Source organism: Delphinus delphis, chromosome 6 (genome assembly GCF_949987515.2).
Source record: "Delphinus delphis chromosome 6, mDelDel1.2, whole genome shotgun sequence".
NCBI classification, from domain to species: Eukaryota; Metazoa; Chordata; class Mammalia; order Artiodactyla; family Delphinidae; genus Delphinus; species Delphinus delphis.
This window is the reverse complement of record NC_082688.1, coordinates 100,250,993-100,270,164: the sequence shown is the minus strand read 5'-3', so window position 1 is coordinate 100,270,164 and position 19,172 is coordinate 100,250,993. Positions and strand designations below refer to the sequence as shown.

The following is a 19,172-nucleotide window of genomic DNA, read 5'->3' as shown; positions in this document are numbered from 1 at the left end:
CATAAGATTGGATACTATGTAATAAAAATCTTGTAAAAGTCAATGAGGCATGATGTTTGCAATATACTGGTAAATGTGAAAAGCAGTTTACAAAAGAGTATGTAGAAAATTATTGTACGTTTTAAGAGGAAATATATATGTACAGAAAAAAGGCTGGAAGGGGTGTACACCAGAGTGTTGACAATCATTCTATCCAATAGGGGTATTGCAAATTCTTTTCTACTTTTTACTTGTTTGTGTTCTCCAGAGTTGTATCACCAAGTTGTATAACTTTTGCAATAAGAAAGAAAAAACCATGAAAGTTATTTTTAAAAAGAAAAGAGAAGCATCTGGGTCTAATATTTTACAATTCCCCAGAGAGTAGGAGAAGCCCCACAAAGGAAGCAAAAAATTCAGGAGCACTTTTGTAGGAAAGATTTAAGAGTTGAACACTAGCCATTCATTCCCACAGATTGGAAAGTCCAAGAAGTTGGGCGGAGCAGTTTATAGATATGCAAATCCAGAGATTACGATTTCCTCTTAAAAAATTACAGAACCACATACTTTTTCCATTTCTTTTTGAGATGTGAATAGACAATCTGCAGGCCTCCGTAGCTCTCGCGTGAGGGGGAGCTTGGGAGATGGTAAGAAAATGCTGGACTGGGGCTGTTAGAGCACAGAGGTGAAGATGAAGGACACAGGTCAGCCTGCTGCCCTCGTTCAGAACCTGCCTTGCCACTTAACCAACAGTGCAACCTGAGGCAACTTGCTGAAACTCTCTGTGCCTTGATAGTAATGGTGTTTGCCCCATTAAGTGAATTAATACAGCAGAATGTTGAGAATCATGTTTTTAAACATTAAATCATGTGTACGTTTTAAAATGTACCCAAGATTTGTTTTAATCAGGTGTGGAAAGACACAGACACAGAAATGACTGTCATGGAGGAAGAAGGTTATAGTCACAGATCCCTAGAATCAAGGAGGCCTGGCACACCATGCAGGGCCACAGGAAGAAGCACCAGGGTTGGTCAGAGGCAGGAGTGAGGGGAAAATGTGGGTAAGAGCATCTACTATGACTGTCACGGTAAGCAGGCTAATCAGGTTAAGGATTGGTTAGTTGAATAATTTCACCTCTCTCTGGGGCATAAGGGCATAGGGACCATCTCTTCTTATCTGGTACCTGGTCTTAGAGTGATTAGGGCAGGGGGTTAGTGGCCCAGAGTGTGAGATCCTGAGAATGGAAATAGTTGGGAAGGTATAGCTCTGGACTGATTGGTTTACACATGCAGAGTACACTTGTGGGTGAGTCCTTTATCATCTCTAAGAATTAACCAGAAAGTGGGTAGCGTAGTTTCTGAGTAGTCGTTCTCCAGAGTTAGCATAGACCCCAGATATCAAAACGGCAGAAATACAGAAAATAAAAAGGCATGATTCATACACAGTGCCTGCATAGGGGAGGCACTTTATAATGTTAGCTTCGTATTGGTTGTAGGTCTGTCACTCTGTGGGACCTTTGGCAAGTCATGGACTTTCTGTCTTAAATTTCTGCCAGATGAGGATATAGACACTGGCTACAAGAGGAAAAACTTTGCTGAGTTCAAGGTCAGGCCACCTGGCTCAGGTGGTTCCATCCATGAATATTCCCTGATTTCCTGTAGGCAAACCACAGCTAGAACATGAATGCCCTGTCAGTTCCTATTAGAACCATGGCAAGAGCAAGTCTGCTTTACCCACATGAGGTCTAATGTGTACCAGGAGCTCAATGAATGTTTATTGAGTGAGTAAATCAGTTTGATCCTGTGGCCTCAGTGGAAATGAACAGAAATAGACTTTTTTTCCTTTTACATCATTTCCAAATATTGGGGGATTTAATGGTTATTCTTTTATGATTGGTGCATAGCTTAATTCTACTGTACTCAGGGAACACATTGTGTGTGATTTCATTAGATGGGGTGAGACTTGCTTTATGACCCAGGTTAGGGTCCATTTGGGTAAATCTTGCATGTGGACTTGAAGCAAGTCTGTCTTCTGAGTCCAGTTGATAGAAACTTGTCAATTAAGTCGCATTTGTTTATCATATTGTTCACTTCTTTAGTACAAGGATTTTTTGTCTGCTTCTCCTGATGAACGGTGTGTAATATCTCCCACTCTGATTACAGATTTGTCGTTTTCTTCCTATTAGTTCTGTCAATATTTATTTCATACATGCGGAGTCTGCGTATACAAACTGAGAAGAGTTAGTTAATATCTTCCTGATGGACTGACTCTTCCATCATCATAAGTTTTTGTCTTCAGTAACACTTTTTGTCTTAAAGTTGACTTTATCTTACTTCGTACCAACTTTTTTTGGATGAATGTGTGTGTGGTAAATCTTTTTCCATCCTTTTACTTTAAACCTCTTGGTCTTCCATAGGAAATAGAAAATATTGTTTTGTTAAATCCATTATGACAATCTTTGTCTTTTCATTGCAGTATCATCTAACGAAATTACTGATATATTTGGTTTTAAATCCACCATCTTACTATTTTTTCTATTTGTGACAACTCCTCTATGTTACTTTTTCTCTGCTTTATTGCTCTAATTTTGGATTAATCGGGATTAAAAAAAATAATTCCATCATTTCTCCCCTTTATTGCCATGTTCATTCTACTTTTTTTCTCTTCTTATGCTGATTACATAAAGACTACAGTATGCATCTAAGACTATTACGATTTGCTGAAGTCTAATAGAAAAGAGTACTTTCATCACTTCCCAGATAGTGCAAAGACCTTGGAACACTTCCATTTAATCCCCTTCTACCTTTTGTGCTATTTTCACCATGGTATTTTAATGACACATATATTGTAAACCCCATAAGACATTATTATTTTACACAGTTGATCTTCATTCAGATTTACCTGCATAGCTCCCCCTTCCATTTCCTTCATTCCACATCTAGGATGATTTGTCCTGTGGTCTGAAGAACTCCCTTTAGTATTTTCATCTTGGAGAACTCTGATGATAAAGTCTCTCGACTTTTTGTTTTTTTAAAAATAAATTTATGTATTTATTTATTTATCTTTGGCTGCGTTGGGTCTTCATTGCTGCGCGTGAGCTTTCCCTAGTTGTGGCGAGCAGGGTCTACTCTTCGTTGCGGTGTGCGGGCTTCTCACTGCGGTGGCTTCTCTTGTTGCAGAGCATGGGCTCTAGGAGCGTGGGTTTCAGTAGTTGTGGCACGTGGAATCAGTAGTTGTGGCCCGTGGGCTCTAGAGCGCAGGCTCAGTAGTTGTGGTACACAGGCTTAGTTGCTCCGTGGCATGTGGGATCTTCCCGGACCAGGGCTCGAACCTCTGTCCCCTGCATTGGCAGGCAGATTCTTAACCACTGCACCACCAGGGAAGTCCTCTCTCCACTTTTGTGAAAACCTTTATTCTCTCCAGGGGGTACAGAATTCTAGGCTGACTTATTTTTTTCAACCCTTCAAAACTGTCATGTGATTATCTTCTTTGTTTCCTTGTTTTTTGTTGAGAGGCCAACTGTTACCCTTACTGCTGCTCCTCTGAAGTTAATACTCCTTTTATACTCCGGCTGCTTGTAAGTGTTCCTATTTGTCTTGGATTTTCCATGGTCTGATCTTGATGTGCCCTGGTATGGTTTTTTTTTTGTAAACTGTACTTCTTGGGCTTCTTATCTTTCATCAGTTTCGTATAATTCTTGGCCATTATCTTTTCAAATATTTCTTCCAGACGTCCTCTCTGTCCTCTTTTGGAATTCCAATTATACGGATGTTAGATCTCTCTAACACGTAGAAAGTAACTCTGTCCTAACTTCTAGAGTTTAGCCCTTCAGGGATCCCTATCTGAAAGCCTGGGGCTATTTAACAGGGCCCTTCCTCCTTGGCAGGCTCTGAACTCCAATTGTTTGTGTCCTGAGTCCTGGGAGGACGCCTGAAGTTTTGCTTAGCTTCCCAGCCTGTTGGCAACTGCCTTGGAATTGGCAAACGGCCTAAGGGGAAAAGCAGACACGAGTGTCAGGCTTACCTCGCTGTACTTCCCATTTCTCTGGATTCTTGAGTCCTTGCTGCCTCGATACCTCTCCAGTGTCTTCAGATACATGCTTTTCGTGTTTTACCTACCTTTTCCAGTTGTCCTTGGTGGGAAGGTTTATCTGTTACAAGCTAGTCTGCCGTAGCCAAAAACACATGGTACTGTGTGGAAATGACAAGAGATGGCTTCTGCCCCTGGGACTGAGTGTCCACTAAAGCCTGATGTGACACTGGTGTAGAGCACAAGCAGGATGCTATTTTAAAGAGAATCAGAGAAGACATTGATTCTGATTAGGAGCATCTGGGAAGCTTTCCTTGAAGAACAGGAAGGATTGTGACGTACACTTTTCGGAGGGAAGGGGAGGTGTGGGAATGGAGCACGTTGATCGAGGTGGGAAAACTTAAGCCCCTCTAGGCTGATATGATTGGATGGGTGACACGGGAAGGGCTGGAGTGAGGGCAAGGAGAGAAGTGTTGGAACTGAAGCCGGGAACGTAGGTATGTTCCGCCTTATAAAGGCATCTGTGTCCCAGGTGGAATTTGGACATTTTTAATATGTGATAGTGGATCATGGATGTTTTGGTAGCTTGGGGTTGACTACTTCTGGCTTTGCCTGCACGAACAGTGCAATTCCGGTGAAGTCTAGCAGAAAATTCCTCTCTCTCTGCTTCTTGATTTTCTCCCTCGTAGAGTAAGAATCCTCATCTCTGGCTACTCCACCCATGTCTCAAGATTCTAGTGAGGCATAGATGAGCTCGTGGATGCCAATGTGCTGGGACAGGAATGAAACGTGGCCAGGGCAGAGGAGGCGATGACCCCTCATCGCCTTCAGAGCCACGTACTAGCCTGTCAGGCTGTGGTCTGAAGAGGGCCGTTGCAGGAACCCCACAACTTTCTGGCCTTGTTTGTGAGTCACAGGATGAGGATGGCTGGATCTCCAGTGAACCAGAGGGCCTTCCGAAGTCCTCGGTCCTGACTGCCCCCCAAAGCTGAGGCATCTCTGCCCCCAAACCCAGGATGGGACCAGGCACTGCCTGGCCATCCCGACAGATGTGGAACTGCCTCTCTCTGAGTTAGATCATCCCTCCCAGGTGTTCTGGGCACTTATCTGGTCCTACCTTGTTGGTGGTGTGCCATGAACTGAGTCATACAATTGGCCTAACCCTCTGTACCTGGTTAATAGAGAATGTATGACGCGCTGTTGTAGCTTTCACCTGCTGGTCCTGGTTTCCTCTGGGGGCCCCATCTTCCAAGTCTACTTCCTCTTCCAGGAAATACCCCTGCAGTCCTTTAAGACAGTCTTCCTAGCTCTCTGAATTATGGAAGGATCAAGGTATATGAACTAAGTTTTTATTTCCCGCTCTAGGACCTCATCCTGGAATTCATAGAGGTAGGTTCCACCTGGGTACGGTGACCACAATCTTGAAAATATAAAAATTAAAAATTTTTATTTAGCAAATGCGCCTGTAGGGCTTATTATGTACCATTCATTTAATCCTCATAACAGTTCGGTGAGCTAGATATAATTATCCTACCCATTTTATAGCTACGAAACATCAAACAGCAGAGAGAAGTTAAGTATTTTGCCCAAGGTCACACAGCTAGTCAGTATCAGAATGAGAATGCAAACCCAGACTGTCTGGCTCCAGAGTCTGTGATCACCCCCCACCCCCTCACTCTGCTGTCCTGCTCTCCCTTGCCTGATGATGGGCCACTCAGCCCCTCTCCTGTTTGGTACAAAGAGCTTTATGCCTCCCTTCTGTGCACAGAGCGGGCTGGACTCAGCCCCCAGCAGCCCTCAGGGACGTAAGCTATGTAAAGGGATGGAATTGTCTCCTGGGCATCCTCGGCTTCCCCAAGTGCTAGAGCAGCGCCTCAGGACTGCTCTCTGGGTCTACTCCACCGTTCAGCTAAGGACAGGCCCTGCATGAGAGCTGTTTAAGGGACTCTACCTCTGACCTCCTCGTTTAGTGGTCTCAGCCATCTTGAGGTCCAGAGTATAAAACATAATGAGATCTGGGGTGTGGGTGGGCAGCATGTCGGGGTGTCTGGAGGCCTGGAGCCTGAAAGCAGAGCTATAGGAAGGTTCAGGTATGTGCCCGTGAGTAAGTAAAGATGGAGACTCAAAGCCTCGTAGTGTTATTCTCAGCACCCAGAAGATGCCGTTTCCATCCAGGTCAGCTAACATCCAGAGGGAGGAAGGCCACCTTACCTGGGAGTACCCGAGCCCTCTTCAACATACGCTGTCACATCTGCGTTTCTCCAGCCACTCGGTACCTGGAACCAAATCACCTTTTCATTCCATAAACATGTCTTCCAACCTACCGTGCTCACTCTGGAGGAGCCAAAGAAGGATGAGAAACAAGTCCTGCCCTTAAGCCGTTTGTAACCTCTTTGGGGATATGAAGGTGTCTGGGAGGGGTGAGGAGAAGGTCTAGATAATAAGCCCGCCTTGGAAGGAAGTCCCTGGGGGCTGCTTCAGTAGCCCACCAGAGGGCAATCTCTAGGTCCATCCATGTTGCTGCAAATGGCATTATTCCGTTATTTTTTATGGCTGAGTAATACTCCATTGTATATATGTACCACATCTTCTTTATCCATTAATGTACCTAGTCTTTTTAAAAAAACTCTACTCAAATGGGGACTTCCCTGGTGGTACAGTGGCTAAGACTCCCCGCTCCCAGTGCAGGAGGCCCGGGTTCAATCCCTGGTCAGGAAACTAGATCCCACATGCCGCAACTAAAGACCCCACGTACTGCAGCCTAGATCCCATGTGCCACAACTAAGACCCAGCACAGCTAAATAAATAAATAAATATTTAACAAAACAAAACAAACCAAAAGACTCTACTCAAATGAAGTCTAAGTGTGCTCTGTTTCCTGCCAGGACTCATCCTGGAAGAAAGCATTTCAAAGATCTGGGAAGGTGGTGGGCAAAGAAATAGGACTTCCCAGTCCTGTCTAGCTGAAGCATAAGATGGGAGAAGAGAAGAGGTTGGAATCCGGAATGAGCTTTCAATCCTAAGCAAAAGAGTACGAAATCACTGGCCGTTTTCCAGATGTCTGTAACCCGAACCTCTCCTCTCTTCCAGGAAACTCCCGCCCATCCCTCCTGAGCGCCAAGTGTCCCCCTCCATCAGGTCTTCCAGCCCGAGGACAGGGATGGAGAGACCCGGAGGCTCCTGCCTTTGCGGCTGTCTGTCTGTGCTCGCCCTCCTGCCCGCCCTGAGCCTGGCGCAGTACGAGAGCTGGCCCCACTACCCCGAGTACTTCCAGCAGCCCGCCCCGGAGTACCACCGGCCTCAGGTGCCCTCCGACGTGGTCAAGATCCAGCTGCGCCTGGCGGGCCAGAAGAGGAAGCACAGCGAGGGCCGGGTGGAGGTGTACTACGACGGCCGGTGGGGCACCGTGTGTGACGATGACTTCTCCATCCACGCTGCCCACGTCGTCTGCCGGGAGCTGGGCTACGTGGAGGCCAAGTCCTGGACCCCCAGCTCTTCCTACGGCAAAGGGGAAGGTAAACCGCTCTGCGCTTGGGAACCGAGCACTGGGGTCACCTGGAGAGCCCGGGCACAGGCTTCTAGGGGGATAGCCTGGCAAACGGAGCTGCAGTTACTGTCAAGTAGCAATTCCTGATAATACGCCATCTGGGCAGCCTCCGTGTCTGTGCTGGAAGGTGGGAGCGGGGGGGTGCCAGGGAGGGGGACGGTGACCACCGGTCCTGCGTTGCCCAGGACTTTCCTGGTTTTAGCGCACAAAGCCTGGCAGCCTGGGAAACTCCTGGTCCTGGGAAACCAGGCTGGTTAGTGACCCTAGGGAGCGGCTGAAGTCAGTCTGTGGTTAGCTCTTGAGCCCTGTGCCCTGCCTGGGGCTGCGTCAGCCAGGGGGAGATGGTGCCTTTCTTCCGCCCCCTTGGAAGGAGTGCCTTTTGCTCTTTGTCACAAAGGCTGCCCATAGGCTAGTGTCCCCTGACTCTTCCACCCTCCTGTCCCGGTAGAGTTCACACTTTTAATACCAACACGCTGTTCTGGGCTTGGCCAGGACAGGAACCGAGTTGCTTTGGGTTTTTCACTTTGATTGGCTTCTTCTTTCCTCCCTTTTTAAGTCAATACACTGAAAAAAAATTGGGGGGGGTGGGTAATTTTGAGGGAGGGCAGGTGTTAGAGCCCAGAACCTTGGGCTTAGTCCTGTGTCGACCTAACTATCTATATGCTTTGTGGGAAGACATTTATCCTCCTTGCCCTCAGTTTCCTAATCTGAAAGTTAGGCTCTCTAAGAATTCTTGAAGCTGTCGTAGTCTGTGGTCTTAAATAAGAAAGTAGATAAGGGTCAAGGACATTATTTAAAAATAAAACCTGGACTTCCCTGGTGATGCAGTGGTTAAGAATCTGCCTGCCAGTGCAGGGGACATGGGTTCGATCCCTGGTCCGGGAAGATCCCATATGCTGCAGAGCAACTGAGCTCGTGTGCAACAGCTACTGAGCCTGCACTCTAGACCCCGCGAGCCACAACAACTGAATCACGCATGCCATAACTGCTGAAGCCCTGGTGCCTAGAGCCCGTGCTCCGCAACAAGAGAAGCCACCACAATGAGAAGCCCACACACCCCAATGAAGAGTAGCCCCCGTTCGCCGCAACTAGAGAAAGCCTGTGCGCAGCAACAAAGACCCAACGCAGCCATAAATAAGCAAATAAATAAATAAATAAAATAAAATCTCCAGCTGGAGTGCCCCTCCTTGGGTTAGTAAAGCAAAAGCAGCTCTTCCACCTGGCCAAGCAGCTGCACAGGTGTCAGCGTGGGCCTGGCTGCTGGAATCAATCAGAGGTGCCCAAACTCTCATCCTGGATAAACGCATTAGTGCCACACCAACGGCATAGCATCCCCTGGGGTGCTATCCCATGATGTTCAGAATTAAGGTCTGCGCTGGAATCTAGGACTCTGTAACTTCTGGAAGCCTCCCAAGTGGTTGCACATGTAGCCAAGTGTGGGAGTCACTGAAATAGATCATTGTTATGGTCCCTTCCAACCCTTGCTTTTGGTTATTCTAGAAATTATAGGAGAAGGAAATAGCGCCTCATACATGTCTCACCTCTGTGTAATTGAATACGTCTTTTTGGAATAACCGGATCAAGACACGGCAGTTAAAGTAAAATGTTCTCTGAAGCTGGCTCTGGGTTCCTTACTATGATATGAGTGAAAGCAGCACAGATGAGTTAGCATACGCTGTTTGAAAACCCATTTGCTGTCTTTGTTACAAAAACTCTGGACACTTCTCCATCCTTTCACATCTTCCTTTTTTCTGCTAGCTGAGTGTTCTGGGGGTAACATCAGATTTATGTTTTCTATTCCAGGCTCTCTAAGCCTAATTATTTTATAACAAGTGTTTTCCAATGACTTTGGGGTTTTTCTAGTGACATCTTTATTTTCTTTCTACCCAAACAAAATTTACCTGTCATCAGGTAAGGTGGATATGGTTTTTCCCCATCCCATGTTCCCCTGCTCAGGAGCAGCCATGGGGGGGCTGGAGAGGTGAGTTAGCCTGGCTCAAACTTTGCCATCCAAGGATGACGAAGGGAGAAAAGTTCACAGGAGTAGAGGGAAGTTTCAAGGGAACGATTAAAATCGCAGTCCATGAAGTCCAGACTGGGTAAGTAGGAAGGTACTCCATGGAGCCATTGAAGGACTGGGGGAAGCTGCTAGGATCGATGGGTTGTGGGTTGAGAGTGCAGTGCTAGAATGGGTGTGCTAGAAAGATGGAGTTGTAGGTGCAGATGCACAGCAGAAGTGTTGAAATGGCGATTGGGGAGGGAGTGCAATTGTTTGTAATGTCAAGGTCTAAGCTGTGACCATGGGATGCTGGCTGATGTAGGGTGGAGGAGAGTCATTGGAGGGAGGAGGTATAGTAACTTAGAGTATTGGAAGCGTCCTCTCTGGGGCTATTGAGACCATCGAGACTTAGGAAAGAAAAAGTACCAAAGAGAGGAAGGGAGAAACTGATGCTAAAAATTTTAACTGTCATGTCTCTAGGACTTTAAGGATTATGCTGTCTATGTAAAGCGGTACTTGGTTTTTCATGAGAGACCCTTTAAATGTAAAATGTATTTGAATCTCATCAGCGTCAGTTTAGGATTTTTAACACTGGGTACAAGGGGGTCACTCAGTAAATATTCATCAACTGATTCAGTTTGATTTGGAAGGCAGCTATGCTCACGACGACACCACCAATGCTGATTCAGATTGACTTTGAAGAATATTAAAAACAGTTAGCATAGTGACCAGTGCCCTGGGGTGTGCTCCGATGGGGTTTAGTCGGCTCTGTGGATGAACTGGAAACACTGTAGGTGAACCTGTGAGAGGCCACCCGCCCAGGAGTGCCACCGTCATCAACTCCTTTGAAGTTCAGGCTGTAGTGATGAAGCTGGGGAGAACATCCGTGGACCTTCTAGGTTTTCCAGCCTAGCCTTTCAATAGATTTTTTCTCCCAAAACATCTCTGAGCTCAGAGAAATCATGGGCCCTTTTAGAACGTTCTAGAGGGGACAGCTGCCCCATTTCTCACCTTCTGGATGGCCTCACAGGCACCCGAACCTCAGATGGTTGCTCTCCTTTGCCTGTCTTCAGATCTGAGGTTAGATGTGATTCCCCCTCACTCCCTCGTTCTTCAGATCAGAGTGACGAAGCCAGCAGATGATCACAGTGGGGTCCTGAAGCGCCTAAGTTGAATGATTTCCACTGCCCCAACAGCCCTGGGGAGGACTGGCATTCAAACAGAATTTTATTTATGATGTTTATCCTCCAAATGATCTGTTAACTTGTTTGTACGTCTCTTCTCCTTTCATCAGGAGAAGGATTTCTTAGATGAAATGAGTGGAAAGAGTAAAATGGAGTTTTGCTTCGGATTGGCATTTTGCATCCAAAGTTTGAGCCCCATCTGTGTCCCTAGTGCCACTTTCCTAGCAGCTCTGAGATGGCACGTACTGAACTGTGCCCGGAAGCACCCCGCATTCCAATAGCAGAACAAGAGCTGGTTGCTTTGGAATCAGAACCGTCTAGTTGTTAGGCATTAAGCATACAGGAAAAAAAAATATCATGAAATCAGGCCAAATGAGTTTATCATGCCTGCATCTGGGGCTAAGTAGAAATGTACATTGCCACTATCTAAGAAGGTAACTGGTGGGAATGCCTAGAGGGTAGAATTATTGGGGGTGAATTGAAGCTTCTTAGGAAAGCAACTCTTTGGGATAATAGTTCCCATTAGCGCTCCAGGGTGCTAATTTCAAATCTTCCTTATCAAAAAGTAAAGCAGGCCCTGGGGCATCTGTTTTGCAGCGCTTCCTGCTGCTTTTAGCTGTGTGCTGTCCTGTTTCCCATCTCCTTAGCCGGGGTGGTTTCTCTCACTGCAGAGGGAATGAGGGCTCTGTTTCTTTTCACCGTCTCTGTCCATTCAGCAGCTTTGCTACAGAATGTTCCAAAGAAGAGGCCCCGCTTCACACGTGGAGGGTCTTTTCCGTTGCTAGTACTTAGCAAGACAAACATTGGTTTGTTGTTGAAACAGCAATCGATTAGGGAGCATATGTTTCAGTGGAGCTTGATGGCTTGGAAACGAGGCCAAACTGAGAAACCAGTTGGAAAACCTCAGCCCAGATGTTTTCAATAAGCCCTTTGTTCCCCTCAGTATGCGTGAGGTGATCTCCTTTGAGGCCTGAGCAGCCATCTGTCGCAGCAGACATGTCTCAGCGGGGCCTCGAAGTCAGGAGACTGGTCCCGGGTCCCCTCTGACCTTGAAGAACCTCAGATTCTCCTTGGTTTTCTCATCTTTACAATGGGAGTGTTTTTTATCTGCTTTTTCCTCGCATCATGGAAACAACAGAATGCATTGTTTTTCTGACTTACTGGAAGGAGGAAGGAGAAAGGGAGGGTGAACACATACCAGGCACATATGTTATCTCATTGAAGCTCCATGGCGACCTGTTTGTTGGTATCATTATTTTCGCTTGAGAATGGGCTTTGGTGAAGCAGTTGACCCAGTCACGTGCTGCCCAAGCCTGAGTCAGAGAGAATTTGAACCCAGGTTTTCTGACCCCATTATACTATAGAGCAGGGGTCCCCAACCCCCAGGCCGTGCACTGGTACTGGTCCGTGGCCTCTTAGGAACTGGGCCGCACAGCAGGAGGTGAGCGAATGAAGCTTCGTCTGCCGCTCCCCAGCGCTCGCATTACCGCCTGAACCATCCCCCCCTCCCCCCGCCCCAGAAAACTTGTCTTCCACGAAACCAGTCCCTGGGGCCAAAAAGGTTGGGGACCGCAGTACTAGAGTCCTCCTGGAGTCCTGAGAAAAAGGGGAGCTTTGACTTTGTTTCCTTTCATTGCGTAGTAATACTAGTAAAACTCACTACTTGAAAACCCTCTAGCACTTAACATTTAAAAAAATTTTAATTGTGGTAAAATGCACGGAACATGAAACGTACCGTCTTAACCATTTTTCAGGGTACAGTTCAGTAATGTTAAGTACATTCACAGTGTTGTGCAGCCCATCTCCAGAACGCGTTTCATCTTGCAGATCTAAAACTCTATACCCATTAAATAACCGCTCCCCAACTCCCCCTCCCCCAGCCCCTGGTAAACACCGTTCTACTCTCCGTCTCTATGATTTTGACTACTCTCAGTACTTTATATATGTGGATTCATACAGTTTTTGCCTTTTCGGGACTATTTCACTTCGCATGATGAACTCAGGGTTCCTCCATGTTGTAGCATGTGTCAGAATGCCATTCCTTTTTAAGGCTGAATAATATTCCAGTGTATGTATAGACCACAATTAGTCAATGGACACCTAGGTTGCTTCTACATTCTGGCTGTTGTGAATGATGCTGTAATGCATATGGGTGTACTGATATCTCTTTGAGACCCTGCTTTCAATTCTTTTGGGTATATACCCAGAAGTGGGAATTGCTGGGTCATATGGTAATTTTATTTTTAATTTTTTGAGGAACCACCATACTGTGTTCTATAGGGGCTACACCATTTTGATAGGAATAGGGTAAGATAATCCAATAGTTTAAAAATCCCACTAAGAGATCATGGACAGAGAGGGAACTTTGGGAGACCCCTGTAAGTTAATGATCACTCAAGAAAGCAAGCTTGCTTAGCAATAAAACCATGCAACAGAAGCACGAGACAGGCCTCAAGACAATAAAACAATGGTAGGAAAATGACCCCTGTATCCTGCCACTGAGGTCAGTAAGTTAACAGTTCCTAGGACTTGTTCCTCTGCACGCACTAAAAACAAAAATACAGGAGAAAGATGACATTCCAAAGTAGAAGACCCTCATGATACTGAAACCTGAGATGAGTTACCTTATTTTAGCATGGATTGCCACCTGTTTTGCTAATTTCCATAGCGCCATGACAGTCCTGGTTGGGCCACAAAGGGACAAAAAACTCCCCCCCGCCCGACGTGGAGGAGGGAATGATGATGGAAGCCTGATGTCTACTCGAGAATGAGGAAGAAGGTGGTCTTCTACCCCTCCCCACTTCTCCTTTGATTATAAAAATGTAGTTCACCCAGCTCTTGGGGCAGCACTCCCTTGCCCACCTGCTTGTATGTCTCACAAGCGTCCTATATTATTATTATAATTTTTTGTTTTTCGGTACGTAGGCCTCTCACCTCTGTGCCCTCTCCCACTGCAGAGCACGGGCTCCGGACGCGCAGGCTCAGCGGCCATGGCCCACGGGCCCAGCCGCTCCGCGGCACGTGGGATCCTTCCGGACCGGGGCGCGAACCCACGTCCCCTGCATCGGCAGGCGGACTCCCAACCACTGCGCCACCAGGGAAGCCCCATCGTTACCATTTTTTGAGTAACTATGGACCAATGATAAATTAGGCACATGGCATGCATTATCTCTAATCTGCACACGCCCCTGTCATTCGAGTGTCCTTATTATCCCCACTTTACCGATGAGAAAAGGGAGCTTTGATCAGGATCATACAGCTAAGTGGCTGAGCCAGAATTCCTATCAAACAGCTTAGTATCCAAAGTCCCTGTTCTTCCCATTATACCACGTGCCTTCTGGGCTTAAATCTGATTTCTATTCTAATCATGTTCAATCTGCCACATCCCTAAATCACATCCCTCTGGCAAGGGAATCCAGATGGTCTAGAACTGTATGCAATATCTCAACACACTGACCAACTGATGACCACCCACAGCTGCCAAAATTAGGGAAAAACTCTCTTTCTGTGTACGCCCTTGGTGCCCCCAAAGACTCAAACCTACTCTGACGTGGAGTTTGGCTTCTCTCTTCTCTGCTTCCTCAGGGCCCATCTGGTTGGACAACGTCTACTGCACCGGCAATGAGGGGACCCTCGCAGCCTGCTCCTCCAATGGCTGGGGTGTCACTGATTGCAAGCACACGGAAGATGTGGGTGTGGTGTGCAGTGACAAAAGAATTCCTGGGTTCAAGTTTGACAATTCGCTGATCAACAACATAGAGGCAAGTCATGTGCTCTTTTTTTTTAAAATTGAAGTGTAGTTGATTTTACAGTGTTGTGTTAATTCCTGCTGTACAGCAAAGTGATTCAGTTATACATATATACATTCTTTTGTATATTCTTTTCCATATGGTTTATCACAGGATATTGAATATAGTTCCCTGTGCTCTACAGTAGGACCTTGTCGCTTATCCATCCCATATGTAACAGTTTGCATCTGCTAATCCCAAACTCCCACTCCATCCCTCCCTCACCCTCCCTCTCCCTTGGCAACCACAAGTCTGTGAGTCTGTTTCTGTTTCGTAGGTAGGTCCATTGTGTCATATTTTAGATTCCACATATAAGTGATATCATATGGTATTTGTCTTTCTCTGTCTGACAAGTTCATGTGCTCTTGATGACTCCTTCATGTGAATGTTTTCCTTCTTCCATGTATCTCACTTCTCACCTATGATTCTGAGAAGTGTGTGTGATCACTTTTGTGGCAGGTGGGGGGACCTAAACCAATTTCATTTGGTGCCAGGGCAGTTGAGGAAGGATTTCTGGAGAAGAGGCTGCTATCAGTGGGGAAAGGGCATTCCAGACACAGAGAACGACTTGGACAAAGACACAAAGGCACGGAGGTGTGAACTGGGGATGAGCAGGTCGGTACCACTCAAGACTGTAATTATGAATGTGGAAATAGTGTGAAATGAAGCTAGAAAGGTCTGTGCTATGTACGGGAGCTTGCCCTTTGGACTAGGAAGGTGTATCAGCTAGCAGCGGCAGTGTAACAAATTATCCCACCCCCCTCATATTTTGCAACAAACATGGATTGTCTTGAATAGCTTCTGAGGGTCAGGAATCCAGGAGTGGTCAGCCAGTTCACTCTGCTCAGAACATCTTACGAGGTTGCAGTCATGTTGTCAACTGGAGCTGGGGACTCCTCTCCCAAGTTGACTCCTGTGGTTGTCGGCAGGTTTTTGCTTCCTTCTGGCTGTCAGCTGGAGGCCTCTGGTCCTCTCCACACAACCTCCCGATAGGCTGCTTGAGTGTCCTTAAGACATGGCAGTTGTCTTTCTCTAGAGTGAGTGACTCAAAAGAGAAAGAGAGGGGGAGCAAAACAGGGAAGCTGCGTCTTTCATAACCTGATCTCGGAAGTGATGGGCCATCATTTCTGCTGTATTCTATTGGTCACTCAGACAAACAGTATACAGTGTGGGAGGAGATTACCCAAGGGTGTGACTACAGAGGGTATTGGTCATTTGGGGTCATCCTGGGGACTGGCTGCCCTAGGACAGTTGTCCCAGATCTAGCTGGGGATCAGAATTACTTTTATTTTATTTTAAATACATTTATTTATGGCTGTGTGGGTCTTTGTTGCTGTGCGCGGGCTTTTCTCTAGTTGCAGTGAGTAGGGGCTACTCTTTGTTGCGGTGCACAGACTTCTCATCGCAGTGGCTTCACTTGTTGCGGAGCATGGGCTCTAGGCGCGCGGGCTTCAGTACTCGTGGCACACGGGCTTAGTTGCTCTGCGGCATGTGGGATCTTCCTGGACCAGGGAACAAACCTGTGTCCCCTGCGTTTGCAGGCGGATTCTTAACCACTACGCCACCATGGAAGTCTCCAGAATCACTTTTAAAATGCACTGGCACCTCATCCCAGACCTCCTGAATGAGAGTCTCCCACTATGGGACCAGGTTATTATTTTTAAGCTCTCTCAGGTGATTCTGATGTTGCCAGCCTGACCCAAGTCAGCATTTGGGAATGGCAAAAGGGCTCGTGACCCTTCTACATTTATGGCTAAATTTCAGATTGATCTTTTCAACAAGTTCTCCAGCCAGAGAACAAAATGAACAAACATATAATGCAGTCGTCTTGTGTGCAACATATGTGGGGCTTAGGACAGGAAGATGAGGCAGCCAAGGCTCCCTCCTCGAGGGGACTCCAACCCCCAAGGGGATGTTGGATCTGCCATGAATCCAGGCCAAGGAGCCTTCACTGTGCTTTAGCCGCCAGCTGACCTCAGGACTAATGCTGAGGAGAGGTGACTCTTGAAATTGCCCTATTTGGTCTCCGGAGGAAGTTCTCCCCAGACTGTGGTCTTTACATTTTCCTCCCATGACTCAGTCTGTCCCAGTCTTTCTCATATGCTCCAGGAGCACACTGAGTATGCTGGGAACTGGTCCAAGCCTGCATAATAGTGTGGAAAAGGATTCCCAGCCTTCTCTCAGCTGGCAGCATGAGACCACACTCTTCAAATGCTGCTGTTTTATTTGGGATAACTAGAAGAGATGGTTGCAGAGTTGATGTACTTTATTTAGTCTTCCAGTTCCTGATGACAACTTTGCTTTACCATGAAGTTTATTATTTGGAGGGTGGACTTATCCAGTCCAGTTTCACATTTTCCATCGCCATTCTTTATAACCTCATATGAAATAATTAGCACCCACTCATATGTATCTCATCTTTCCAATGTTGGAAGCTCCAAAGGGCAGGGCTTACATCTAATTCACCATCATATCCAATAAAAATAATGCTGGGTACCTAACGGGAGCAATATCTCCAATTCCCAAATTTTCTTCTTCCCAGAAATGAAAACCAAAGATCATTATCCACTTGGGTGAAGAATATCCTAGGATAGGGCTTCCCTGGTGGCGCAGTGGTTGAGAGTCCGCCTGCCGATGCAGGGGACACGGGTTCGCGCCCCGGTCCGGGAGGATCCCACATGCCACGGAGCGGCTGGGCCCGTGAGCCATGGCCGCTGAGCCTGCGCGTCCGGAGCCTGTGCTCCGCAACGGGAGAGGCCACAGCAGTGAGAGGCCCGCGTACCGCAAAAAAAAAAAAAAAAGAATATCCTAGGATAAAATATCAAACTAAACAGTGATGAGAAATGCGGAGAAGCAAATCATTCCTTCATAGTATTGCCCTGCCTAATAGGACAGTGAACTTATGTGTGACATCTTTGAGGGTTTTTTTTGGCGGGGGGTGGTCCCCAGAAATTTTTTAGTAGTAATTGGATCTAACAGTATTATAATTCTACTGAACAAGTTAAATCAGGGATCTCTAAATTTTGGAATCCCAGTATTGATCAACTACAAATAAATATTAGTCCATATCTATCACCAATGACTGAGATGTTTCTTTCTAATGAACTGACCGTTACATTTCCGAAGTTCTGAAACGGCCAGCAGACCGTAGAAAGAGACTTCTTTAGGCTCCTGCTTGAAACCAACAGCTTCGGCAACCTGCTGGCCTTGGTTCAAGGCCAAATGTGTGACATTGTTAATGGGCTTTTGCTCATCCTACAACCTCAGGGTAATCCACATGGATTGTCAAGCAAAGATCCAGGCTTCTGGGCATAAGAAAGCCACTGATAGCTTGAATCAAAGGAGAGTGGGCCAAAATGTTTGTGGGTTTTGGATTGGGAAAATGAGAAGGCTCATCTGTCACTAGAAAAAGAAAGATAATCGTTCTGGCAAAGGACTCTGTGAAGGGCACTTCAACAGAGAAATGTTTATGGAATAGCTCTATGGGCCAGTTCTACTGCTTAGCATTTAAGGGGGAAATAAGATGGGTCATAGAGAAAGCAGAACCTTAATTGGGTGGAATAGGCTGAGAAATGACTGGGAAAAAATACGTTGGCGAGAACTTTCTTATTCTGGAAGGGCTGAGATTCTGTGATAGGAAAGCTTAGTATCTACCTACATTTGTTGGAGGCCTGCTGTACACACGTCATGGTCTGGGACGCCACCGGGGAAAGTAAACATGACCCTTGTCGTCCAGCCCTTATAACACAAGAAGACAAGATGCATGCCTCGGGGAAAGTTGGAAGATCTTTCCAAGGCAAGGAGCCTAGGTCCTAAATGAGTTGACAGTAGCCCAGAGAGGGCTAGCTGAGGGGAGTCTGGTTTAAAGGGCTGGATAACTTCTGCAACCTCTAAGCTTTGTATTTTCCTAGAAGGCCTCCCTCTTGCTGTTATACGAATCAGACTGGTTACCGTGGACCAGATCTACTAGAAGCTTTCCTGTCTAGCCAGGGATGCTGTGGAAATTTTCAGTTGACGAGTAGTCCCCTGTAATCTTTGCCCTTTGATATCTGCTAAAAGCAGGTCATCAACAGGCCTGGATCTCAGGGTGTCTGATGAGAACCTCGAAGAGTTACCAGAAGATTCTGCCATCCAGGAATTTGTGGCTCAAGCTCATGTGTACGGGCAGGGTTGGCCCAATGGGTAGGGAGCCACCCAGACCACCTACCAGGAATATTTGTGGGATGTGAGACGCTTCTCTGAAATACCTCGTGTAATAGCTGTGTCCGTAGCTTAAGTCATGCAGTCACTCGTCTTGGCTAGAGAAATGTCCCCTGTTAGATGTGTGTGGACCAGAGGAAGACATGTAGGTTTGGTGGACATGCAGCTAGCGGGGAGTCGTGACTCATGATACCCAGAACTGCTGAATAATTAGCGTGAACACAGTGGATGGTCTCTACTGGTGTAGCCCAGGGCTCCTCTCTGCCTTTCCACCATGTATCAGAAATTTGCGTGGAGATTAAAATGTATACTGATAATATTTATAGGAGACACAAAAACTAGGAGGGATTGCTGGGATAAAACATCATGGAGTGAGATTCAGAAAAACCTCAGGAGGTTGAAATAATAGACCCAAACTGGAACATGTTAGGGATGAATATAAGGTCCTA

General features: G+C 46.5%; 1 protein-coding gene and 1 non-coding gene across 2 annotated transcripts in view; one reads left to right on the top strand and one right to left on the bottom strand.

The window, feature by feature from the left end:
• The window catches only part of LOXL2 (lysyl oxidase like 2), a 102,057-nt gene that overhangs the window by 21,344 nt on the left and 61,541 nt on the right, over nt 1–19,172 (top strand). The window contains exons 2-3 of the mRNA XM_060013567.1: nt 7,096–7,520; nt 14,321–14,496. Of these exons, the coding sequence (XP_059869550.1) occupies nt 7,166–7,520; nt 14,321–14,496 (531 nt within the window). The 5' untranslated portion in view covers nt 7,096–7,165. The remainder of the gene's footprint in view (nt 1–7,095; nt 7,521–14,320; nt 14,497–19,172) is intronic.
• On the bottom strand, nt 17,609–17,745 carry LOC132427763 (small nucleolar RNA SNORA2/SNORA34 family). The gene has a single exon (XR_009519971.1). It is a non-coding gene; the product is annotated as a small nucleolar RNA SNORA2/SNORA34 family (small nucleolar RNA).